General features: G+C 43.5%; 1 protein-coding gene across 3 annotated transcripts in view; it reads right to left on the reverse strand.

Moving 5' to 3' along the window:
- YIPF1 (Yip1 domain family member 1) overlaps positions 1–27515 on the reverse strand; it is a 38017-nt gene that overhangs the window by 1081 nt on the left and 9421 nt on the right. For 2 of the 3 annotated variants that reach the window (XM_006934758.4, XM_006934757.5), the window contains 6 exons: positions 26895–26975; positions 26612–26699; positions 19971–20087; positions 16576–16742; positions 16035–16217; positions 11392–11489 (listed from right to left, as the gene is read on the reverse strand). In XM_006934758.4, the coding sequence (XP_006934820.1) occupies positions 11400–11489; positions 16035–16217; positions 16576–16742; positions 19971–20087; positions 26612–26699; positions 26895–26975 (726 nt within the window). In that variant the 3' untranslated portion in view covers positions 11392–11399. Of the gene's footprint in view, positions 1–11391; positions 11490–12065; positions 16218–16575; positions 16743–19970; positions 20088–26611; positions 26700–26894; positions 26976–27515 lie in introns of all 3 variants that reach the window. The other variant, XR_006584283.1, reaches the window with a different exon arrangement.

Raw genomic sequence — 27515 nt, forward strand, 5'->3', positions numbered from 1 at the left:
GATAGATTAGAAGGAAAAAAAGAAAAGAGATAGAGAAACCCATAAAGTTATTACCACAGTCCAAATGTGAGATGATTAGATCCTGAACACCAGGTATAGTACTGATAGGACAGATCTGAGAAACATTTCAGGGGTAGAATAGACAAATTGTGCTGATAGATAAGATGTAGATGATAAGAGAGAGGAATCTACATTGATGATGAGGTTTCTAGCTTGGGTGACTGGGTTGGATTTCTTTTTTTTTTTTTTTTTTTTTAACGTTTATTTATTTTTGAGACAGAGAGAGACAGAGCATGAACGGGGGAGGGTCAGAGAGAGAGGGAGACACAGAATCTGAAACAGGCTCCAGGCTCTGAGCGGTCAGCACAGAGCCCGACGCGGGGCTCGAACTCACGGACCGCGAGATCATGACCTGAGCCGAAGTCGGATGCTTAACCGACTGAGCCACCCAGGCGCCCCTGGATTTCTTAATTAATCCAACAAATACTGAGTGAGGACTCATGTGTCAGATGTGTCAGGCACTGGGTACAGTGATGAATAAGGTAGATGTGGTCCTAACTCTCAAGAAATTACAGTCTAGCAGCAGAAACTATAGAGGAAACAAATACATAAAACATTACTTATGTTAATTACAACTGTATGGGAACTGTGAGAGAGTATGATGAAGAATCTAACCTAGTCTGAAGTCAGGGGCGGTGTGGATGGTAGTGCCATCCACTGAGTCAGGAAAATACAAGGAGGATCTGATGGGGGTGGGGGTGAGTTTAGTTTCGGACATAATGAATTTGAGTCATCTGTTGGTACACCCAGTTGGGGATTTGCAATAGACAGGAATTTGGAAAGAGGCGCCAGAAATATAGTTAAATCTCAGGGGGGTGGTTAAGAAATGTGGCAGAGAGGGTTTCCTAAAAAATGGCCTTGAACCTAAGAGAATGTGCCAGGCCTCCTTAGAAACCATCAGGGGCAGTATCACACCTAGACGTCGGCATCTGACCACACTAGCAGGGTGGGGCTAAGACAGGGGAATATACCTTAATGGCCCGGCTCCAGAAAAGGGAAATGCTGTCAACAATATATCTGTGAAAAGTGGTTCGAGAAGGGTGAATGCTGGGATTTGCTGGATTGCTAGAACCTAAAGTCCTGACTGGCCTTCTGGTAAACATCAGCTCAGGTTTCTGAAATGCTAAATAAAGGCAGGGACAAACGAGACCACAGGGCAGGCACTAAAGATCTTATTTTCATAAATATACTCTTTTTCTCTCATCTCTCTAGCTGCCTGTTCCAAATTAATGTCAAGACTAGAGGAGGAAGTGCAGACAGAAAATTCCCTTGCCCTGCTGCCAACCTTTATAGGTAGTCTGTGGGACAGAGGCTGGGAATTCCTGGGGCTTGGGCCAGAGGGTGGCAAGTCAGATGATACTTTGTGCCAGACTTGACCCATAATGCCACCAACAGCCAGAACCCCCTCACCTCTTCCCTGCCGAACACCCGATTCCTGGCCACTTTTGGCTCCCCACTTTTGGCCCCACTGTGGCACAGGCATGCCCCGTGTCCTGTTCGTCGATACAGCCCTGCACCCAAGCCTGATCGGAGGTGCTCCAATCAGAAGTTCTCTCTTAAATTTAGCAGGGCCTTCTAGTCTGTCTGAGCACATGGGATAGAAAATCAAGGTGTAAAATCTGTGAGGGTAAGGACTTATCACTATTGTTCACCCCAGTCACCCAGCAAAAAGTAGCAAAGGGTAGTTCTCTTTGAATGAATGAAAGTTCCTAAGTAACCTGGCAAACAAACCGAGGATATGTGCATGTGATTGGTGTACCGACTGTCACTCGTCGGTTTGATTTGAGGAAAACGAAGCTTTCCTCAAATGCCTGCTGGAAGCTGCGGCTATACTGGTAAATGCATCTCCGCTCTCAAGGAATTCCCAGTCTAGATTACAATAAATAGAAAAAATTGCCATAACAGAGGAACATACAATGAGCTGTAGGACAGCACAGAGGAGTAAGTAATATAAACTTCCCCAAGGAGAGGGTTATCTGTAGTGGGTCCTGAAGAATAAATAGTGAGCTTCCAAGCAGGCGAGCCAGGGAGGGGAATTCCAGAACTTAAAGCGCAACAAAACAAAACAAAACAAAAATTAAAAGGTTTTAGAGCAATATTCCCAGTGATAATGGTAATGCTGTCGCTGTTATTAGACCATTGTGAGTGCCTGGATACAACAATTAAGTACTTATGTGACAGGCCAATTCTACCACTGCTGGTATTGTTGAAAAGCGAGATCCGCAGGTGAGAAAGGAGATGCAGATATAAGATAAAAGTGATTTAGTGAAAACTCTGTAGTGCTACATAAGAACTGAAAGGCTGGGTATGAACTCACAATGTATCTTCTTTAAAAAAATAAATAACCAAGCAAACCACAAATCTGTTTCCCGACTCTGAACAGTGAAAAGGCCCGTAAACAGCCAAGACCCCTCCAACGATCTGGCAGTTCACCACTTCCCCACTGAACAGGACCGAGGCTCCTTCGAGACATGACTCAACCTGGGTCTCGGACAGGAAATGTTCAGAATAAGCCCGGAAAATTTTGTTATGACAGATAACAAGGCAGTCATCAGAAACTCTTAGGGCCGTGCCAACAGGACCCAGGCCAATTTGAAGAGGTTCCCATCAGCCAAAGATGGGACAATTTGAGTACTGATAAGCATAATACTTGTGATGGACTGAAATTAGTTGGTCACTGTTGCCGCGTGCTGCTAAACCAACTACTATTTTGAAGATAGGTGAAAAATAAATAATTTATTCTGCTCTTCTATAAAAACTATATCACTGGATAGCCAAAGAGTAGATAAAGGGAAGTTTTTATAAAAGCAATATTCTAGGGGTGCCTGGGTGGCTCAGTCGGTTAAGCGGCAAACTTCGGCTCAGGTCATGATCTCTCAGTTCGCGAGTTTGAGCCCCCTGTTGGGCTCTGTGCTGACAGCTCAGAGCCTGGAGCCTGCTTCAGGTTCTGTGTTTCTGTCTCTCTCTGCCCCTCCCCTACTGATGCGCTGTCTGTCTGTCTCTCTCTCTCTCAAAAAACATTAAAAAAATTTTTTTTAAATAAATATTCTAGTTAGTAAACAAAGAAGCGAAGATGGAATTGAAATATCACCATTTTGGAAGCCCTAATGAATGAACAGATGTAGGCATTGCTTATTAATGGTCACTAATATCAAAGAGTAAAAGAGATAATTACACATTATGAGTTTATGGGTGGAAGAATTTACCACCACATATCAAGTAGTCTTGCCAAAACCAACCAACCGACCAATGCTGAATCTGAACAAACCATTAGATACAACCACCAATTTACAGAAAACAGAAGACAGAGCAACATGTTAAACGACACCATACGGATACAGTCAGCAGAATCCAGACAGTGGAAGCTACAGGATAAATGATTCTTCAACAAATACATGGTAAAGGGAGAGAGAGGGAAATGGAGTAGGAATCTATAATTTGAAAAACATTTAAGAGATATATCAATAAATTGCAAGATGAAATTCAAACACTAAAGTATAGTTGATACAGGCATACCTCAAAGATATGGTGGAGATATTCCATACCATGGCAATAAAGTGAACACCACAATAAGGTGAAAGCAAATGAACTTTTTGGTTTTCCAGAGCACATAAAAGTTATGTTTACACTATATTATAGCCTGTTAAATGTGCAATAGCATTAGGTCTAAAAAATGTACACACTTTAATTTAAAAAATACTTTATTGCTAAACAATGCTAAGCATCGTCTGACCTTTCAGCGACTCACAACCTTTTAGTGGTGGAAGGTCTTGCCTCAGTGGCAATGGCTGCCAAACGATCAGGGTGCTGGTAAGACTGGAGTGGTTGCGGCCATTTCTCAGAAGACATCAATGAAGTCTGACACATGGATTGATTCTTTTCACAAACGATTTCCCTGTAGAGTGTGATGTTGCTTGATAGCATTTTAGTGACAGTAGAACATCTCTCAAAATTGGAAGTCAGTCCTCTCAAACCGTGCCGCTGTTTTATCAACTAGTTTATGTGATCATCCGAATCCTTTGTGGTCATTTCAACAATCTTCACAGCATCTCCACCAGGAGTAGATTCATCTCAAGAAACCACTTTGTTTGCTCATCCGTAAGAAGTAACTGCTCAGGCGCTCAGGTTTTATCATGGGATTGCCACCATTCAGTCCCACCTTCAGGCTCCACTTGCAATTCTAGTATCTCTTGCCCTTTCCACCCCATCTGCAGTTACTTCCTCCACTGAAGTCTTGAACCCCTCAAAGTCATCCATGAGGGTTGGAATCTTTCAAACTGCTGCTCATGTTCATGACCTCGTCATGAATCACAAATGTTCTTAATGGCATCTAGAATGGCGAATCCTTTCCAGAGGGTCTTTAATTTACTTTGCCCAGATCCACCGAGGAATCACTACAGCAGTGGTAGCCTTATGAAATTTATTTCTTAAATAATATGTCTTGAAAGTCAAAATTACTCCTTGATCCCTGGGCTACAGAATGCATGTTGTGTTAGCAGGCATGAAAACAACATCCATCTTGTACATCTCCATCAGAGCTCTTGGGTGACCAGATGTACTGTCAATGAGCAGTAACATTTTGAAAGGAATCTTTTTTTCTGAGCAGGTTGTAAACAGATGTGCTATCATCTAGGGTTTGTTGTTCCATTTATAGAGCACAGAAAGTGGAGATTTAGCATAATTCTTGAGGGTCCTGGGGTTTTATTAATGGTGAATGAACAATGGCTTCAACTTAAAGTCAACAGCTACCTTAGCCCCTTGCTAAGAGAGTCAGCAAGAGAGTCAGCCTGTCCTTGCAAGCTTTGAAGCCAGGCATTGACTTCTTTCCTTTATAGCCATAAAAGTCCTAGATGGCATCTTCTTCCAACATAAGATCTGCATTGGAAATCTGTTGTTTAGCGTAGCCACCTTCATTTATCATCTTAGCCAGATCTCCGGGATAACTTGCTGCAGCTTCTACATCAGCATTTGCTGCTTCACCTTGTAATTTCATGTTATGGAGATAAGCTTCTTTCCTTAAAGCTGTAAACCAATTTCTGGTAGTTCCCAACTTTTCTTCTGCAGCTTCCTCTCAGCCTTCACAGAAATGAAGAAAGTTAGGGCCATGCTCTTGATCAGGTTTTGGCTTAAGGGAATGTTGTGGCTGGTCTTCTGTCCAGACCACTCAAACTTTCTCCATATCGGCAATAAGTCTGTTTTCCTTTTTTATCTTTCATGTGCTCACTGGAGTAGCACTTTTTACTCCCTTCAAGAACTTTTCCTTTGCACTCACAACTTGGCTAACCAGCACAACGGGCCTAATTTTCGGCCTATCTCAGATTTTGACATGCCTTCCTCACTAAGCTTAGTCATTTCTCACTTTTGTTTTGTTTTGTGTTAACGTTTATTTATTTGTTTTGAGAGAGAGAAGAGAGAGAGGGAGACAGAGAATCAGAAGCAGGCCCAGCACTGTCAGCACAGAGCCTGATGCAGGGCTCGAGCTCACGAACAGTGAGAACGAGACCCGAGACAAAGTCATATGTTTAACCAACTGAGCCACCCCGGCACCCGTCATTTCTAGCTTTTGAGTTAAAGTGACAGACGTGTGTCTCTTCTTACTCGAGCACTCAGAGGTCATTGTAGGGTTATTAATTGGCCTAAGTTCAATATTATTGTGTCTTTAACAGAGAAGCCCAAGGAGAGGGAGAGAGATGGGGGAATGGCCAATCATTGGAGCAGTCAGAACACACATAACCTTTACTGATTAAGTTTACCATCTTATATGGGCGTAGATCATAGCACCGCAAAACAATTACAATAGTAAGTAACATCAAAGATCAGTGATCACAGATCACCATAACAGACATAACGATAATGAAGAAGTTTAAAATATTTCAAGAATTACCAAAACGTGACACAGAAACACAAAGTGAGCAAATGCTTTTGGAAAAATGGTGCCAATTGACCTGGCTACCACAGACCTTCAATTTGTACAAAACACAGTATCTGTGAAACACAATAAGCAAAGCTGAGTAAAAAGGAGGTATGCCTGCATTAAGAAGTTATCATTTTTTTAGATGTGACTATGGTGTTATGGTCATGTTTTTAAAAGTATCTTTTATAGATTCAGAATTTAAATATTTGTGCATCAAATAATAGGATACCTGAGATTGGCTTCAAATGAATAGGAGGGACTAGATGAGTGTGTGGGTGAAATAAGGCTGACCACAAGCTGACAAACTGTGGAAAGGGAGCCATGGTTATGTGGAGATTCGTTATACTGTTCACTCTACTTTTGCCTGTGTTTAAAGACTTTCCACAAAATAAGTTTAAAAAGGAATAAGAAGTTATTGTATTGACCCACTCTCCAACCCAAGTTCCCCCAAATGACTCCAAAGAAAGAGAACCAGGAAGAAGAGCAATGAAGAAATAGTGCAGAAACTGAAAATGGATTCTCTGTGCAGGGACTTTTCAGACATGGTGTAGAACATAAGGGGCTGGTAGAAAACAGTGTTAGCCGTGGTATAAAGTCCTGCTGTTTGGATGCTGTGTTAAAGAGGAGGATAACACTGGGTTAAAGCTGATTTCAGAATGGAACTGATGTGTATAAACATAGCAAAAGGGTTTGTAGCTTTAGTTGACCAAAGGAACACTCCTGACCCAAGTGAGTGAAAGGATAATTGCACATAAACCCTAGGTATCAAATCAGGAGTGTTTTAATGACAAAGGAATCTTCTCCAGTCCTCTGCTCATCTCTTATTAAAGTCCCATCACACTGCAGTATAATTATCTGCTGGCCACCTTCCTCCACACAGACCCACTTATCACTGCTCCTGGGAAGGCAGCCCCCGTCTGAATGCGGTCCTTCAGAAACTCCCTCCCACAAGCCAAAGTAAGACTCCCAAGGTAGTTTCTAGGCTTTCCCCAGGGTCTTGGCTCAGAGAAGAAATGGCACTGGCCCTCAGGTGATAAGTTAATTTTTAAAAAGGAAGCAAAGAGCAAAGGAAAGAAGGAAGGAAAGGAGGGAAGAAGAAAGCCAAATATTCTCTATAATGTCTCAATGACTTATACAGGGGTAATTTCTCTGATCACAAGTAATCAGAAGCTCCTCTGTGATCCTGAGTTTCCAGACAGAGCTCTTCCCATAATCCATGCTATGCTAAGCCCTCCAATGCACAGATTTATATAAGGAAGGTTATCTGCGAGATTAGAAGCCATTCTTTTTCAGTGAAAGCTGGGAGGCTTAAGATTACAGTAGAAGGCAGCCAGCTCATAAATCTACAGTGCCTGGGGCTCTAGACAGACCCCACATTGGCAAAGCGATTGATGCTTCTGCCAGGGAAGCTCCAAAGAAACTGTTCATCACTATCTCATTTGTAGACGTGAGGCCAAATGGAGACACTGACACCCAAGTTTATAGATCTGAGCAAAGCCCAAAGGTGTCAAATTTGTATAAATCAGGATGGGAGGTCTGCAATGGTCCTGGGGTCCAGGCTTTTCTCAGATGCCAGTTTCTGACTCTCTGAAGGTTTACAGCACCTGGGACGTTAGTCGGAGCCTTCATAATAAAATATAAGGAAGGAACTCAAGTCCTAATGCAAGAGCAGGCTGAAAGAGCCCCTCACCCAGGCTGGTATCAGGATTCTCGACCAAGGCAGAGAGATCCAAGCAACTGTTGCCCTTGTGGTCTCTACCTCTCTCCTCCAGCTGAGCTCAGATTTTCTTATTCCCAGTGAGGTGAGCCCACATCGCATCATTGTGTCCCAATGAACAACCTATGACCTCACCTTCCCAAATGCCATGGGAAGCTGACCACTCTTCAGAAAAACAGGTAATTGATTGCTTCTGCTCAACCTTCAGGGCCAGACTCAGACAAGATCCCTTCTGCGAAGCCTTCCCTCAGGCCAAATGAGTCAGTGCTTCTGTGCTCCCACCTCGCTCATCAATTCACAATTTGGGTAGGGCACTTCTCACATAATCTGCCTATTATCCGTTTAGCTATTTTACCCATGGACCGAGGCTCCCCATGGCAGATTGCATCTGACTCTCTAGGTCCCCAATGCCTGGCCCATGGGGGGCCACAGAGTCACCTCAAGTAAACACTGAGCGACAGAGTAAATGATGTCTGGAACTCCGTGAGCCAAGACACCTCTGGTAAAAGCCCACATCCCACTCTTGCCTTAATCTTACAAAGGGTCACCTCCAACCACCCAACTTTGAGCACTCGCTCTGTCTGTGTCAGGCAGGCATTGGGCCAAGCACTGGGGAGTCCAAGTCCAATTAGACTCAGTCTCTTCCCCATGAAACTCAATCTCAGGAAGAGACCCGCCTTGTCCTAGGGCCTTCTCTGCAACAGTCAATGAAATCCATCTGCAAGAGGAGCTGAACAAATGTGCAGACAATCAAACCATGAGGCAAACAAGCTACCACATGCTCATTCTAAGGCGGTGGGCTGCAAAAACAACCCACTGAGGTAATGGAGGAAAAATGTTAGAACTTCTATTAATATCTATTTTTCATCAAAAAAGGAAGAAACTACGCTTTAATAGTTACTGTATGGATTGACAACAAAATACGTAAACACCTACACACATATTACTAGAGTATGTGCTTGTGGCAGACAGACAGCAAAATGGCCTCCATACAATGTACACGTATATTAAACCATCATGATGTACACTTTAAATACCTGTATCATCTTATTTGTTAATGATTCCTTCATAAAGGTTAAAAATAAAATAAAATTAAAATGCCCTCCAATGATCCCATGCCTTCGTATAATCCCCTCCCATTGAGTATGAGCAAGACTTGTAACTTGCTTCTAATCAAAAGAATACAGCAAAGGTGATAGATATCATTTCTATGGTTATTTTATGTTACAGATCTTCTGTCTTCCTGACTGTCGATTATCTCCATTTACAGCTTTGATGACGCTGGTGAGCCTATGGAGAGGCCTATGTGGCAAGAAACTGGGGACAGCCTCCAGCTGACAATTAGCAAGGAAGCCTTCAGTCAACAGGCTACAAGGAAGTGAATCCAGCAAACAACCATGTGAGCTTGGAGGAAGATCCTTTCCCAGTCCAGCTTTCAGATGAGACCCCAGCCCAGGCCAACACTTTGAGCGCAGCCCTGTAAGAGAACCTGAAGGAGAGAACCAAGCTAAGCTATGCCTAGATTTCTGACCCACAGAAACTGCGAACTAATAAATGAGTGTCATTTAAGGTGCTAGGTTTGAGGTAATATCGTTAGGCAGCCATAGATAATTAATACAGCCCTCACATTCTTAAATTCTTAACTGATAGGTTATGCAATCAAACAAGTATGGATTCTATGAACTGAAGCATCTCTAGACCAGCAAAGGAGGGCTCCAAAAAAGAGGCCAAAAGCCAGCAGTGGGAGCCTGGAAGTTTTATTAATAAAAACAACATCAGCCTTCAAGGTAGGAAATCAGAAAAACCTCCAAAATTGGCTTCAGAATACATGAGTTTGGGTCCAAGCTCTGCCTCTAAGAGGTAGGTGAACTTAGTCAACTCAGACTTCTTAAGTCCATCTTCCTCATCTATACAATGGGGTCAATAAGGCTGGTGAGAATGGACAAAGAGAGAGTGATCTGGAAAGTATTTTGCAGAATGAAGTGTGATATTACACATGCTGGTTTGCTACAAAAGTCTGGGATGGCCTTGGGCAAGGCACTGTCCTCTCTTGGCCTCAGCTTCCTTATTATAAAAAGGGGGAGGGAAGCCCATCCTATCTGCAAGGGCTCTGACCTTTGATTCTGACATTACATCCCCATGGGAAGAGAGGAAGAGGGGAAGGAGGGCTGTGACATTTACAATAGTTCCCTAGTCATTCCATTGGTCAGGGCAATTGTCTTACCAACAACCCCACCAGAGGTGTCTTTGTTTGACCAAGCAAATCTTATCAATTTGCAAGGCCTGCAACCCAAATTCCCCAACTAAGAGAAAAAATCTACTTATTTGACAAAAAAGAAATAAAGGGTCAAGGTAAAGTCAGTGGGAACCACCAAATCTCAACACAAATACCAAGCCACTCTCAGAGGGGCAGTAGCTTTGAATCTATCACTGAGTACCTTAACTATGTGCCAGGAGCTTTTTAAACGTGATCTCTAATCTTCACTGCAGTCTTAGAGTATGGGTTGTATCATTCTTATTTCACAGTTAAGTTGGCCGAGGCTCTGAAAGAGTAAGCTCCTTGCCCCAGGTACACGGCCAGTATAAGGTAGGACCAAGATCTCATTTTAGTTCTGCTTGACTCTAAAGGCCCTGGTCTTTGCACCACACTCAATTACTCTGGGAGAGGAGAAGATCACCCTGTGGTTACAAAACAGACGAAAGGTTCTTGGCCCACAGGGAGATCAGGGGCAGAATATGGCTTCATTCACTCACTCCACAAACGTTTAGTGAGCATCCACTGTGTTGTGGTGAGCAATGAAGATAAAGGGTAATACCTATTTCTTGTTCTCATGGAACTGAGCTGAACAGTTCATACCTCAAGAGGACATACCAGTCCACAGAGGACAAATGAATCAATGAATGAACAAATGAATAGGCAGATGGACGCACAGCGAACAATTAGTAGTTCAAGCACCATTAACAGTAATGTATAATAAAAGCTATAATAGGATCACAAGGTAAGTGATGACGGTTGGAAGAGAGGGAACATTTCAGCCATCTGGAAGAGCAAGTGCAAAGGCATGTGTTCTGGCAAGGGCAAGAGTCCAGCATGGCTGCAGCCTTGGAACATGGAGGAGCTGGAACTGGGAGGCAAGGAATAGGCCATGGAGGAATTGGCTCTCCCTTTACTTCCTTTACTCTAACCAACGGAGCTCACCACCGAAGTGGAATCATCCAAGAGGCCAGAGAGCAAACCAGGCATGAGAATGTGTAAGCTTTGGAGAACCCCATGAGTAATTCAAGAGAAGTCACACTCTGGGTCTGAGGCCACGGTGAGAAGTCACAGGGAAACTACAAAAACCACCAGGACTGTAACCAAGTAGAACACACCCACACTGTGCTCCTGGGAAAGGGGCAGAGAGCAGAGGGGAGGGGATGCTAGGACCAGAAGGCAGGAGCTCCTCTCATGAAGAAGCTTAGAGCTCATATCTCCCAAACCTAGCAAACCAGGGCCACATGGATTTCACAGTTGAGGCCTTCAGCTAGAGGACGCATATATGCAGACATGCTCGTGCACAAACACCACAGTGAATCGTACGGAGAGACAAAAAGGGTCTGGCCCTCTTGGTTCTTGATGCTAACAGTAATGGAAGTGCTACGCTTGCCCACTTCTGACTGTACCAAACAGCAAAAAATATAATGAAAAATAATCTCTTACTTTCCTTTTCAGCGGGCCTTGGCTGCTGCAACTGTTTGGTTTGGAGCAGCTGTGGCTGTGGGGAGGTGGTCCATCTCCGGTGCATCAAAAAAGTATGCCTGCAGGAGAAGGAAACCCATGAGGGCGGTTAAAACACAGTGATCTGCTCGAGTGTTCTAGTCTTCATGCCAATAGTATGTCTGGGCTCTCATGGCCCCTATGTTTCCCTCTGACACATTTGTCATCCCACTGAACTACAACCAACTCTGTTTCTGTCCATCTCACTTACTCTACTGTGACTAACTTTTTAAAATTTAGCCACTATTTATTGGGCACTTACTACATCTGACTTCATCTGCATAACAACCCCAGGGAGTGCTATTGTTATCCTCATTTGACAAATGAGAAACTGAGGCTCAGGGAGGCTGCCATTCAATCATGTGCACATGGCCAATAAGTGGGAGAGTCGCGTCTTTTCTGACTCCAAGCTCCTCAGGCTCTCAATCACTACCTTACAGTCTCTCCTCCCGGGCAAAGACTGTGTCCTTCTTGTCCCTGTGCCACCAGCCTCTGACTCAGGGCCTGGCACACTATGTAAACAGCCAATACTTAATGAACTGAACTACGACAGATTGCTGCTAAACCCGCTGGCTCTTGGTAAAGACCTTCGAAAGAAAGCGCCAGGCAGGACTTACCTCATAATTCTTCAGCGTGAAAATGAAAGGTTTGATAAATGCTTTCAGTCAACGTCTGCAATTTAACTGTCAAAAATCAGGAGGAGATAGAAGAGGGAAAAAACCAAGGAGGATCTTCCGACCTGTCTCAAGGTCTGCGAATCTTGACTTTAGCCCAGTAAAATACCTGGGTTGTTCAAAGGAAAGGTGAATCTCTTAACAGATCAAGGATCACTGCACACTTGTGATTCCCCCTTGGAAGTAAGGGCATAGGGATTAAATGGATAAAAAGCCAAGTCAAGAACCATTTTGCCAGCGCTGCTCTCTATCAGCCAGAAGGGGGCACCAACATGACACACTAGAACTTTGCCCAACATACTCTTATTCTGTGTTAGCTCTTCAGCAATCCATTTCAAAGTTTCCAGCTACAGGGCGCCCCTAGTTTGTCACATTCCCTGAGCAATCCTATTAGCCCTAAAAGCCTTCCTCCCAGGGTCCCTTCTGGCACTTGTTTTCTGAGGCAGGGAAAGAATGGTCCCTAAATTAACAAGGGGACAGGGGACATGCTGCTATAGTGTTGGGCTCCTCCAGATATCGTGAAGGTAGAGCCACAAAGCCCTCATGAGGCAGGAACAGTACCTTTCTTCCAGGCTACTGGACGAAACCCTCATCAGAGGGAATGAGCCAAGAGGCCAGGTTCTAAACCTGGTTTTGCTAGTAACTCGCACAGTAACTCTGGACAAATCACTCCACCCGTGAGTCTCAGTTTTCTAATCTGTGAAATGGAAGGATTGGAAAAAATGGCCTCTAAGGTCAAACTGTAATTCTACGGCTCATTAGTTCATTAATTCCACAAATACTTAGCGATAGCCACAGTTGTCATTCAGGGAGTACCTACTGTGCATCAGGCGCATAGATCATTAACCTACTCGATAATCCTGTAATAGGCAATTTTATCCCCATTTTAAAGATGAGCAAGTGGCAAAGAGATTTTCCCAAAGCTACACAACCCTGTGTCTGAGGGCTTCAATCTGGTTGTGTCCGGCTCCAAAAACTACATTCTTCTCTTCTCCAGTGCTGCCTGCAGTTTGGCACCTAACTTTATGCCCAGTCTAGATCAGATGAGATGGGCGTGTTCAGGGTGGTATGGCCGTAGACTATGTCCAGTCTAGGACGAGGCACTGTGGAGGCCTCAGGATGAAACATCAGGCTTTCTAGCAGTAGGGCTGGGAGTGTCCCCTGGCAGAGAGGGCACAGGACTGTCCACCATCAGCAGTAACCACGGCAAACGCAGGCTTGTACATCTCCAATCCACCAGTCAAGGATGCACCCTCTGGTGCTTCCTTAGTCCTCCCCACCTGGAGTGAGCTTCCACTACCAACTTAGCATACAACTGTGAGCCCTGAGGGGCCCTTGGCAGATAGAGGACTGTCAAATACTTTAGTACATTGAAGCTTTAAAACCCGCAATCCGTGCTTCCTGGGGCAGTGAGAAGCCAAGCTGTGTGGGTCAGCCAGTGCCCCTCCCCTGACAATTCTTCTCCCTTCTGCCCTTCCACTAATAATAATATCTGCCGTATTGTTCATACGGCATATTGTTCATACGGCATACGATATCTGCTTGTATTGTTCATGTTGCATGTATCATTCAGTCCTTACAACAGTAAAGATGTTCCTGCAGCTCCGTTTTCTAAGTGAGGAGGTAGGGGCCAGAGAGGGGAAATAACGAAAGCAGGGAGCGAAGGAGCTGGGACCAGACCCCATCTCCTAACTTCTGCTCCAACCTCTTGTACTGCACATCTCCAGAAGAGATAAGAGGAGGCCATCTCCAGCATGGAGAGCAAAACCCCAGGCACAGAAGGCCCCTGGCTAAACCCGATCATGGGATGGTTCCCTTCCCCGAGGAGGAGAAAACTGCACCTCCCTCCAAGAGGGGGTCTACACCTGCAGTTCCCTCCCTGCTCCATCATCCAACGTGCCTGGCTCCTTGGGCTCCCTAAGAAGTGAACAAGAAGAAGCCTTCTCTCCTGTCTCCTTCTCTCCTCCAACTTCCCAGCCAGGTGTATGATGGAAAAGGCATTCTGGAGAGAGGTGGGAAGATGCCAGTGAGAGGCACCAATGAAAGGGCCCCGTCTTTCGAGCTGTGTGACCTTGGACCACTCTCACTGGGGCACTCAGGAGGAAGAGGTAGCAGAGTGGCCTTGGCAGCTTCAGATCACACAGGGCTCTCTTAGTACCTTCTTTACACCTGAAGAACCCTTCACGACACATGAAGGGCTCTCACGGCCATCTCCCTGAGTCTCACAAGAGCCCACAAAATATGAGTCTCCATGACAGAGGAGGAAGCCAGGGCTCTGAGAACGAAGTCACTCGCCTAGGCTCACAAAGCTAAGCCCAGTCCAGGGCTCTTTTTATTTCATTATAATGCTCTCTTCCAGCAAGTTCCGGAGCAGCAGGACGGGCAGGTAAATCCTAACTTCAGTGTCATTTACCCCCAAAAGGGAGTAACAGGCATGGGAGGTAAAAGACCCTGCCACCCACACCAAAGGAAATAGGTTCTCAGTAATATTACCATCACCACCACCTCCCTGCCCCATCGTCTAATCTGCCACGCTCCTCTCTATTCTTTACAGAACTGAACAAGGCAGTGCTTCTTCTCTTGCTTCCTCTCTCCACCAACTCAACTAGGTATATGCGGGGAAATTTTCAAGAGAGACGTGGGGAGACACCAGTGAGGGGGCTACGGCGAGAAAGGACATTCTTCCTCCGCAGACAGAAAGGTCAAGAAAGGCCTCAGCAGCGTTACAATGGGTCAGCCCAGGGACTTCAAGTCCCCGAAATCAATGGTGTCACTCTGCCGTGAGTCAGACCGATAGTCCTCCGTCTCAAAAATTTAAAGCTTAGACATGTAAACTGCACGTAAACCAGGTCCGTGTTTCAGAACTTGGCACTTTGTATGAGACTTTGTTCAATGATCAAGTATTGGGATCTTATTAATGACCCAGGTTGTCTACACAAAACTATCACAGATCAAATGGTGCCAAAGAAATATTTACTCCCACAGCTGTAAAACCCGGCCAAGGGTCTGGACACATGCAATATGGGTATCTTCCTGTGGGCACATTCTTTCCTTCATTAGTGACCTTAACATTCTTGGACTCGGTGTTCTTTAAAAACCTGCTTCAGGCCTTGTTAAGGCCATGGGCAGCAATTTTTGTGTACAATGTGCACAAAAGATATAAAACTGTGGTTTGTACAATGTGCACAAAAGATATAAAACCGTGTTTCCTTAGGACCAAGGGAAAGGGACCTAATTTATGGGCATTTGTGGGACAAGTTCTATATTAACTTTTATATGTATTATTTTTTTTTATCCTCAATACAACCCTAGGTGGCAGGAAATTTTATGCCCATGTTACCGATTAAGTCGTTCAGATTCAGAGAAGGTAGGTACCATGGCCCAGCTCACACAGCCAGTGAGTGACAGAGCTGGTCTTCAATCTGGACCTGCCTGAAAACCACATGCTCTCCCTAAAAAGACACCCAAATACACGAACCCAAAACCTCTTTTAAATGTTATTCACCTTAAAAATATCTCCCCTCTCCTAATTTGATTTCATGCTCAGACTTTCCACCTATGAAACTGGAAATTTCAAAACTCTTTCTAGGTATGTGCAGAAAACCTGCAAAGACATCCAAAGGTTGAACATCCCCCCACCACCCCCGCCCCCCAACCTCTTACAGACACTCATCCACCCCGACTTCCTCTGGCCAGACTCCAAATCTTACCAAGTTTCAGAAATTAGGTAAAGCCAGAGATTACCATCAAATTCTCATCAATTTACCGCTTCTCATTTAGGACAGTCTATTCAAAACAATATTGATTTTATGGAGCCCGTCTTAAAAGACCCGTTCGTTGTGAGTAACAGGTTGAGGTCTTTCAGCATTTGTATCTGAGGCACACAGGAAGATCACAGGAATGAGACCATACCAAGCAGCCCACAGAAAGCAGCGTGTGAAGCAACACAATTGTCACAATTGTGGCCAGTGCGATGCGCCGGTTATCCTCACGAACGGCTGGCCAAAATGTCATTGCCAAGACAGAGCCTGAGACACCCAGGGCAATCATGACTAGAATCCAACGAACAGCTTTCTGGGGGATAATCCACAGCACCTGAAAGAAGAGGAGGAAGGGGAGGGCTTTTTTGGAGGCATTTCGGAGAGGCATTTGTTCATTCCAGGCACGTGTGTTTGTAAAGGCCCCTGAGCCAATCAGCAGCTGGGCCCCCTGTGCCACTGTGGTTTCTCAGTACAGCTGGAGAAACACCCCAGCATGCAGACTGAGGCGAATGCTTTCAGAACAAAGGGCTCAAGATCCAGCAAAGGCACTTGGCTCCCTATCCCCATTCCCGCTGCACCTCTAAATTCAAATGGTATTCTTCAGGCGTGCATCAGTGTCAGGCTAGAAATGATGATGCTGGCTGAATTTTCAACAAGCCCGGGGCATCGCTCAGAATAAGTATAGTACTTACTGCTGTGGGGATATAAATGAAGAGCGAATATCCATAGACGCACACAATCTCCAAAAACGAGTAGGAAACGATGTTCATAACTTTGCTGTTTCTCCACATGAGGAAACCCCAGAGTGCGAGAGGAACCAGCCAAGCATAGGCATATATGATCGTGGCCGCTATGGACACTGAGGATGACAGGACACAAATTTTAATCCCCATCGTGCCTTTAATTACTATCAGAGCACTTCTAATACCTTACTGGACTTACTCCCTAGCATGTCCACCTGCTTCACTGGCTCATGGGATCGAGTCTTATTGGTCTCATAGTCCCTGCGCCTGGCACAGTACTGCCACAGAGCAAGCACTCTAAGGCGGTGCTGAATTGACGAAGATTTAGCACTGTCTTTGTGTGATGACCAGTGGTCTCTCATATGGTCTTTATAACTGGTCTAATAACAACAAACAGTACTGAACAACTGAATTATGCAACTGAAAGACTTCAGAGGGCCTCAATACAAGTGTTTAAACATACCAAGCATTTCAGTCAAAGGAAAGCCAACTATCCCTTTGGAAGAACACATCCTCTTTCCCAGTATAACAAGAGCTGACACCGATGTCTTGAGCAAATGTATTCAAATGCCCTGGGTGCAGATTAACTTGCTCTGCGTGCTATTTAGAGTGCCTGCTGTCCCTGAAATAGGGAGTTTCAGTTCATTGATGAATCGCTCGACAGATTCTTCACTTTTACTTTCTTCATTAAATAATTCTGTGTCTGTGGTAGCAATGCTACCGAGTGGCTCCTCAGAACAGCAGTGTTCAGTCTGTTACGGTCCAGGCCGCCGCCACTGCCTCCACCTCCTCCAGAAGATTCATTTTCCCTCCTCTGGAGTGGAGGACCATAAAGTGTGGCTAAGCCCATGGCACCAGCCCTTCCTACGGGAAAATCAGTAAGTAATGCACTTAACGCTCTTGGCAAGCACAAAGGCACCCCAAGCAATTGTAGTCAGACTCTGGTTAAGACATGTGATTGGCCAAAACGTTTTCAGCTCCCAGAGGAGATTTTTCATATTGGGAACTAATAGCCAAATGTAATTCTCCTGCTATACTGCCTTTTTTTTTTTTTTTTTTAATAGCTAAATGAAGGGGAAGGGAAGTACCTATATACCGACAGCCATCCACTGGGTGTCAGGCATTTCACTCAGTATTTTATTGAGGCAACGCTGTGTAACAGTCAAGGTCACAGACTCTGCATGTGGACTCCAAGAGTTCTAATCCTAGCTCTGCCACTTATAGCTAAGTAACTCTGGAGGGTGAATTACTTAACTTTCCTGCCTTAGTTTCCTCATGGGAATTATCATAGCATATACTACCTTCTAAGATTACTAGGAGAATTAGGGGCTCTTGGGTGGCTCAATCAGTTAAGTGTCCAACTCTTGATTTCGGCTCAGGCCATATGATCTCATGGTTTGTGAGACTGAGCCCCCACTCCAGGCTCCACACTGACAGCACGGAGCCCATCTGGGATTCTCTCTCTCTCCCTCTCTCTTTGACCCTTCCCAGCTCGCATGTGTGCAGGCTCTTTCACGCTCTCTCTCTCTCTCTCTCTCTCTTTTGCTCTCGCTCTCTCTCAAAATAAATAAACTTAAAAAAAATCACTAGAAGAATTAAATGAGTAAAAACAAATATACTTATAACACTGATTGATAAATAAATGCTCATTCAAGAATTAGCTTTTCATATCATTAACTGATATGTAAATATATTATTTCACATAATCTACATCTTCATTTTAGAGATGAGGAAATAGGATCAGAGAAATTAAGTGGCTTGGTCAAGGTCAAATAATTAAAAAGTGGTGGAAGCAGGATCTGACCTTGAATGTGTGGATGTATACCCTTCACATAAAATGGAAAAGTGTTTATTGACAGAGTCAACGATTCATCCCATGACTCCCTTATACTGTCCAACCAAGGAGGATAAGAAAAGATAAAAACTCTGCTGAGTTTCCAGACCCTCAGGCAGGGTAATTCACTCCTTCTTTTCTGTTAATATACCTACACATACCTCTGATATAGAAATTAACACATACCATTTACAGCAATATTCATTTACCTGACTTTCTTTACTTAACCATTGAACAACTTGAAGGCAGGGTCTATATCTCATGATTAACATTTACTGAATTAAACTCAAACCAGGATCATTTGACAAATGGGGCTGGAAATGAATCAGGTCTGACTCTATGAAAATGGTCATGGAGGGTAGAGGGAAGGATACACGGAGACACATACACACACGGAAGGAACTACATATCTCTCTATACACACATGTATGTGTATGTGTATGAACTCTTTTTTGTACAAGGCACTATTCCAACCTCTTTACAAACCCCAACTCTTTATTCTTACAATGGCCCTATAACATAGGTATTATTATTCCCATTTCACTGATAAGGAATCCGAGGTCAAGAGAGATGAAATAACTTGCCCAACAAGTAGAAGCTAATGAGTGATGGAAATGGAACTTGAAGCCAGTGGCCAGGTTCCAGAGACTGTGCCCTTACACAGTCTGTATATAGCCTCTCACAGGACAGCAGGCAGGCAGGGGGGTGGGGGGCGAGGAGGACAGAACTGAGCGAGTGGCACACATCAATCTCCTATAAACTTCCTCATTTGGGGGTAGCTGTCACCTACAAGTCCCTAAAAAGCTGTTGGATGGTTGGTTGGTTGGTTGGTTTGTATAATTATCCAAGACTGCCACAAGAAAGAAAGGTTTAAAAACAATGTCATCCACAAGCCCATCGCTAGGACAAACTCATTTCTACATTCTCCCTTCTAGACCCTGACCATTTGCAGACTTCCCTCTAACAGAGTAGCTAACAGCAAAAGCATAATTTTGGATTATCAGTTTTCCACACGGTTCTAAGTGTTTCATAATTAGTGGCTACAGACCCAGCTAGTTGAGTCACCATGACTTAAATAACAATGCCCCTATTGTTTCCAACATCTGGGTAATACAAATAATGCTACAATGGAGACTTTCATGCACACTGCTTTTTACTTACTTTGCACATTTTGCTTTGAATAAGTTCCAATTGCTATTTGGCCTTGCTTTACAGCTTTCCAGAAGATACGTGGATTCACAATAATTGTGAATGTACTCAATGCCAATGAATTGTACACTTTAAAAGGTAAAATGGTAAATTTTAAGTTATGTATATGTTACCATCATAAAAAAAGACTATGTCAATTTACATAGATGGGTGGTAAATGCTGAGGTGATAAGGGTGTTTGAATCCTTTAATACAAAAAGCAGGGGCTGCAGCACCTAGAGACAGAGGCCCAAGAGCTCACTAAAAGGAACGCATGGTAACAAATTGAAAGCATTCCAAATGAGTCAAGCTATTCACCAACCTTTTCGGAATTCGGGCACATAATGGTATGTCTTCTCTCCCAGATGGATTAAGAAGTTGGAAAGATTCCCACTAATTGCTATGGCAAAGACCAATGTGGCACATATCCAAAAGGGGCCTGCAAAGAAAACCAGAAAATTCAGACAAAAAAATGAAGCACCAGCTTATAGACTCTTACAGAATAATTTGTTATCTCCCTCGCCCTATTCATATAAGCAAGGGAAAATGAATTTTAGATGCAATCAATATTCATCTAATGGGAATTTTCTTTTATAAAAGGTAAACATACAACTCAGCAATTAGGTGCATTAAAGACAGGGGAGACTGGAATGAAAAGGCCAAAATACCTTCTACAATTAGCTGAATAAAGACACTAATTTGTTTATAGCTTCTTTTATTAGAGGATGTCAAAAAACTCATGGACATTTTGTTAAATCTTCACCATCAGGATATAGGAAGCAAAGGTTACTTCCCTTATCTAAGTGCCAAATGTTAATTAATGCCAGAGAAAAATAACTTAAATCAGACGGGTCCTTCTGCAGTCTAAACGGAAGAGTAGTGCAAGCAGAACACTTTAGGGAAGAATTCATTTAATCTACCAGTTTGTCATGGTTGTATGTGTGCATGCAATGTGTTTAAGACTCTTCTTTTTAATGAGAAAGCAATACATGCACACAGTTCAGTGTTCAAAAGAGAACGAAAGGCAGGCAGGAGAAAAGTAAATTCCTTTAAAATAGAGAAAAGTAAATTCCTTCTCTCTCTGTTCCCTGGCTCTATACATTTTTTCTCCCCAGAGCTCGCAGCCATAACCAGTTTCTGGTGAATCCCGCCAGAGATTTCTATATACATATAAACAAATGCACATTTTGTGTGTGTGCATGTTTATATAAATGATAACGTGTAGATATATAGATAGATAGATATCTATATCCATTTAGCCTTGCTTTACAGCTTTCCAGAAGATACGTGGATTCACAATAATTGTGAATGTACTCAATGCCAATGAATTGTACACTTTAAAAGGTAAAATGGTAAATTTTAGGTTATGTATGTGTGTGTGTGTGTGTGTGTGTGTGTGTGTGTGTGTATCTATATCTATCTTATTCCATACTTTACGATTTTCACTTTAATATAGCCTAGGGATTCTACCATAGCTGTTCATAAAAATCAACTTATTCTACGGGGCACCTGGGTGGCTCAGTCGGTTAAGTGTCCGACTTGGGTTCAGGTCATGATCTTGAGGTTCACGGGTTCAAGCCCTGCGTTGGGCTCTGTGCTGACAGCTCAGAGCCTGGAGCCTGCTTCAGACTCTGTGTCTTCCTTGCTCTCGGCCCCTCCCCCGCTCATGCTCTCTCTCTCTCTCTCTCTCTCTCTCTCTCTCTCTCTCTCTTTCTCAAAAAAAAATAAATAAACATTTTAAAAAATCAGCTTATTCTACTTTCAGTGATTATCAACTATTCCACTGAGTGAATGAGTACACTATGCTTTGCAAATCCCTTTCTCCATTTCACTTGATTTCATCAACACCACCCTTGCTTCTCCTTATCTAGAAAAAGTACTACAAAAGTAGAACAAAGAACATTTTTAAATTGAGATATTCCTAATAAATTTTATGAATTTAATGTTTCGATGTCACCAATACTTTGCAACACCTTTTAGCATAACTGCAGGCACCATGACGTATCACAAAACTCAGAAAATTACTGCGTCGCAGAAGATGACTAGCAGAAATGGGTTAGCACTTCTCAAAGCCAAGCTGGCTCCTGAAGGTGGGAAAGAGAGCCCAAGCAATCAACTGGGATACTCCAAAGAGTCACCACTATTGGCTTTCCACATACTGCTCTTGACTCATCAGCCTACAAGCCCTCTGCTACCACCAAGGACTAGTTCACTGTATTATTCTGAATACCAACCATATAAAAGATGTAACAGACAAGGCCAAAAAAAAAAAAAAAATTCCTACAGTTTCATGATTACAAAATTGCCAAAAGCTTTGTTGAAAAAATGAACAAAAGTGACCATGTGTTGTCAACGGGCTGAGACCATCCAAGCATATGACCACAAGTGGCCAAAATATTATAGAACCTATAACTAGAAAGCAGAGGGGGTGCCTGGGTGGCTCCATCGGTGAAGCAACCGACTCTTGATTTCAGCTCAGGTCATGATCTCATGGTCTGGAACTGAGCTCCACGTCAGGCTCTGTGCTGACAGCGCAGATTATTTGTAAGAACCCACTGTTCTCTAGACCCTGGGCCAGGTGCGAGGGATACAGTGACACACAACAGATGTAGTCGCTGAGTCCTGTGCCCGAAGGCAAACAGGAAGCTCGGATTCCAGAGACACACAACCACCTACTCATCCCAGGGCCTGCCAGGTTGCTTTATACACCTTCTCTTTCCCTCTTTCCTGCCAATTTCTTTTTTTTTTTTTTTAATTTTTTTTTTTTAACGTTTATTTATTTTTGGGACAGAGAGAGACAGAGCATGAACGGGGGAGAGGCAGAGAGAGAGGGAGACACAGAATCGGAAACAGGCTCCAGGCTCTGAGCCATCAGCCCAGAGCCCGACGCGGGGCTCGAACTCCCGGACTGCGAGATCGTGACCTGGCTGAAGTCGGACGCTTAACCGACTGCGCCACCCAGGCGCCCCTATTTCCTGCCAATTTCTACTCTTATTATGGGGTGGGGTGGGAAGGAGTCTTAATTTAGTTTGTATTATGCATTGTTATATTATAAAATATTTCTAACATACAGAAAAGTACAAAGAATGATACAACAAACACTGGTGTACCCGTCATGCTACTTTTTCAAATCCTTCTAATGGGGTCATACTACTCACATCCTTCAAAAACATGCCTTTCTTCATTTATCCTTGTTCTGACAGTTAGCCACATTGATGCTCATAGATCTCATTCATTCTTATAAATTACAGCATTCTGTGTATGAATACACCTCAATTTACTTATTTCTTCACCTGCTGATGAATATTTTGTTTGTTTCCAAATATTTGCTATTATAAGCACTGTTGCCACAATGAATAATATTCTTCTATATGTCTTTTATATTTGTGTGTTTCTCTTAGACCATACATAGCAACTGCCAATTTGTAGGGCACGAGAATCTTCAAATGGCTCCCATTCGTGCACCACTTACATACCCACTAGACACATATTAGTTCCCATTGCTGCACAATCTTGACAACTCTTGGTATCAATGTTTCTGAAAATCTGACTTAAGGGTATGTCATTCCTCTGCTCAAACCCTCCAATGGCTTCTCACTCAAGTAAAAGCTGAAGTCCTCACTGTGACCAAGATGCTACACAACTTACCCCTCCATGGTGTCTCTCCGACCTCATCTCCTAGGCTCCCTTCTTCCCTCTAGCCCAGTCACACTAGTCTCTGCCGTTCTCTGAGCATACCAAGCAAATTCCTGCCTCAGGGCCTTTGTGTTTGCTGTGCTCACTGCTTCAGATGCCTTCCCCTTAGATATCTACATGAATTGCTCCCAATTCTTCCAGGCCTTTACTCAAAATTCACCTCTTAAAAATTTTTTAAATTTCAAATTCACCCACCTACACAAGTATTTCCTGTCCTTTAAAATTGTCACCTTGGCATTTATCATTAGCATACTATATATCTGACTTATTTTACTTATCATAAAGCTCAGTAGATTCTAAACTGCCTCAGAGCAAGGATTTTTGTTTTTCTCACTACTATATCTCCAGTGCCTGCAATAGTTTAGTGCTCAATACTTGTTGAATTAATTGAATGAACGAATGGAGACAAGTCAATTTGTATGTTTGCTAAAATGAGCATAATATAATCTCTTGTTTTTATTTCCTTGACTACAGGTGGGGCTAAGTATCTTTTCATATATTTGTTAGCCATTTGGGTTTCCTTTCCTGTGAATTGCTCATTTTCCTCTAAAACTTATAACTGGTTTTATTCTTACAAATGGTAGGAGTTCTAAAGATATTCTTGCTTTTCATCCTTTGTTGCTAATGAGAATTGCAAATATTATCTCCGGTCTGTAGTTTATTTACTTATTTATTTACTTTGCTTATGCTTATTTTGTGGTATAGAAAATTTTTTTTCCTTTTTTTGAAGTTTATTTATTTAGGGGGTGCGTGAGTGGCTCAGTCAGTTAAGCGTCTGACTTCGGCTCAGGTCATGATCTCACGGTCCGTGAGTTCGAGCTCCACGTCGGGCTCTGTGCTGACAGCTCAGAGCCTGAAGCCTGCTTCGGATTCTGTGTCTCCCTCTCTCTCTGCCCCTCCCCTCTCACTCTATGTCTCTCTCTCCCTCATAAATAAACATTAAAAAAAATTGTAGTTAAAAAAAAAGTTTATTTATTTATTTTGAGAGAGACAGAAAGAGAGAACGTGCCCACCAGCGGGAGAGGCGCAAAGAGAGAGGGAGACAGAGAATCCCAAGGAAGATTCTCTCTCCACACTGTCAGTGCAGAGCCTGAAGCAGGGCTCGATTCCACAAATCATAAGATCGTGACCTGAGCTGAAATCAAGAGTCGGACACTTAACCAACTGAATCACTCAGGCTCCCCCAGTAATTTTATATTTTAGTTTAAATGCAATCAAATTCATCAGTCTCACCCTCGGATTCTGCAGACTGGCACTTCTGTCATCTTTTCCCCGACCACCTTCCTCCAATCTCCCCCACAAGGCCCAGTCCTCTCCACTATCAAACACTTTACCTATATAGTACCTCTTTTTTTTCTTTAACCATGTCTGTGAGCTCATGTCTGTGAGTGTTGTGGAAAGAAGCAAACTTGGGGTTCAAATCCCGGTTTTATCAGGAGAGGCAGCATAACAGAGTAATAAAGAATATGGATTATGAGCTGTGGTGCTGATTTGAAAACTGTGCTCAGCTATACGATCTTAGGCACAATGCATTACATCTGAGTAACTCGGTGTCCTTATTCATACAACGGGGATAATAATAGTAACTACCTCATAAAGTTCGGGTTGTTATGAGGATTAAGTGAGTTAATATAGGTTCTTCCCCGATAACGGGGCCACATAATAAGCACTGCGTACATTTGCTAGTGTCATTTCCATGCTAACTCTGTGACTATGGGCAAGCTATCCTCCCCAAGCTTCCATTTTCTCTTTTGTGAGGTAAGCCTACCTCGGGGTGTGGGATATAAAACTATAAAACAGTGACAAAGTGCTGAGCTCTTGGCACTTGTGAGGCACTCGGCACATGTTAGTTCTATCATTTCTTTCTTCCTGGCAGTGGAGACTGACTTTATCTTTGCATCCTCAGCCTGTAGCACGAAATAAGGTGCTCAAAAATTGTTTGCGTGCTTACTCTGTGCCAGGCCTCCACCAGGCACTGATGACATAAATCACTCAGACACATAGCCTATCTCTCAAGATCTCAGGCTAGAAGAATAAACAAGAGAGCGAGGAGGAGAAACTGCCTTGGCAACATTTAGACGAGAGGCATGGGCCAAGGCAGTGCTTTGCACATGGCGCTCCCTGGCGCTCCGGGCATTCCGCCGACATCTGGATGGAACTTTCAGTGCTGCCAGATAGAGGAGCTATAGAGAAGGGACCCTCTCCCCAGCCTCCCCCACGGTGGTTCCACTTTCACTGGTTCCAACTATTGGACCTCCATGCTAGCTGATGAAAAGGTTCTGTAGCTTAAAACCACCAGGCGAACAGAGTATGGGCTTCACGTAACATCAAACTAGTTCTGGCTCTTGCTTTTTCAGTTTGACAACTCTCGGCCCTGGTTTCCTCACAAGGAAAAGAGGGCTAACCACACTTAATATAGAGTCTTGTTGAAAGAATTAAAGTGTATGCAGTCATCAGCACACAATAGATCCTCATGAATTCCTTCTCCTCTTATGATCAACATATGTACAAAATATGTAACATATTACTCTAATGCTTATTCAGAATCGAGCATACACATCACTGAGCCTCACTGAGAGTCAGCTTCCTTGTTTGAGAAAGGGGGAGAAGAATACCTACCCCCAAGGTGGCTGCAAGAATTACACGTGCCCGCGTCCAGTCTTTTGTAGCGCATCTGCACAAAGGAAGCACCCAGAACCGCTGGCTCGCTTCTCCTTTCAAACACGGAAGGCCACGGCTATAGGAGCCCTTTCCCTTCAGGAGTACCAGGTGGGCCTCTGACCTCTCCTCAGACAGCATGGAGGTCAGGAATGGCAGTCACCCCCGGGCCCATCCCTCTTACAGACTTCCAGTGCTGCTGACTGAATTCCCAGGGGAGCCAGCTCATCTGAGGGCAGAGCTGGGACTCAGCACAGCAATGAGTAAGTATGAGAGCACCTTCTCCACACTGATCCCCACCCTCAGATCCTCTCAAGTTAAAATCAACAATCTCCTTTTGGACAAAGTGACTTAACTCGTCTCAGGTTTGCAGTGTCATTTGAAGATGTTCAAAGGACATGCCAATTACTTGTAATCACAGCATTCATATAACACAGAATTGCATTTTCCCCAAAATTGTTTGTAAAGGCTGTCACTGACATCCAGAAGAGTTGAGTGAAATGTTGCATGCCCCACCAACAGTGCACTTCTCCAACCTTTCAGGCAACGCTCACGCGCACCTGAATTCAACTGGTACGTGGTAAAGAATCCAAACAGCTCTACACATACCGTAAAGATCTGGATTGCTGCGGATATATAACCTCACAAAGTTTTTTCCTGGTATTGGCAAAAGGGACCCCTTTATTCTGTCAAAGACCTGGAAAACAACATAGCAGTAAGTCTCCTGAAGATTTCTTACAGCTTTCATGATGATATTTTCAAATGCGAATGATCCTTTATTTTTGTAAGACCATAGCCAGTCATAAAAGCATTCGCATCATGTGATTGTTTAACCACAAAAGACACAAGTCTCCACTACGTGTAAAAGGAAAGGTGAAACGGGTTTACAAACCTGGTAAGTGTCTACGTCAAAGAATGTTTGATAGTATTCAAATGTCCAGAAGGGGGAGCTTTTCTTCTGGCCAGCAAGTAACTGTCAGAGGTGAAATAAAACATAATGAACACAGAAGTAATGTCCTTATATCAGCGATGCAGACAGGGGGCTAATCTAATGGAAAATCAAGATGCATCAGAGACCAAGCTCTTTTGCATTCATGAACTTTACAACAGCCTTGCCCAACTCAGCCTGATAGAAAACAAGCGTGTGTTTTGAAGTCAGACCAAAAGGTTTCAATTCCTGGTCCCTCCACCAGGGGGAGACTTTGTCAAATCACTAGACTTTGTTCTCCAAAAATTACAGCCAACAAGATCCACTTCATAGGATTATAGGAAGGATTAGATCAATTATATATAATATGTATCAGGTACAATAACACATATACGCATTTTTACACACACAAACATATACACACAGAAGGCAGTCAGTGTCAGATCTTCTATTCCCCTACCTCCTCAAGATTCTTACCACTATCCCCACCTCAACTCTCAAAAATCTGATACACTGATTCACTCTAACATGCTGAAAACTTAAAATATACTCCTCTGACAAAAAAAACCCCACAAAACTCCAATT

The sequence above is a fragment of the Felis catus genome, chromosome C1, assembly GCF_018350175.1.
Source record: "Felis catus isolate Fca126 chromosome C1, F.catus_Fca126_mat1.0, whole genome shotgun sequence".
NCBI lineage: Eukaryota > Metazoa > Chordata > Mammalia > Carnivora > Felidae > Felis > Felis catus.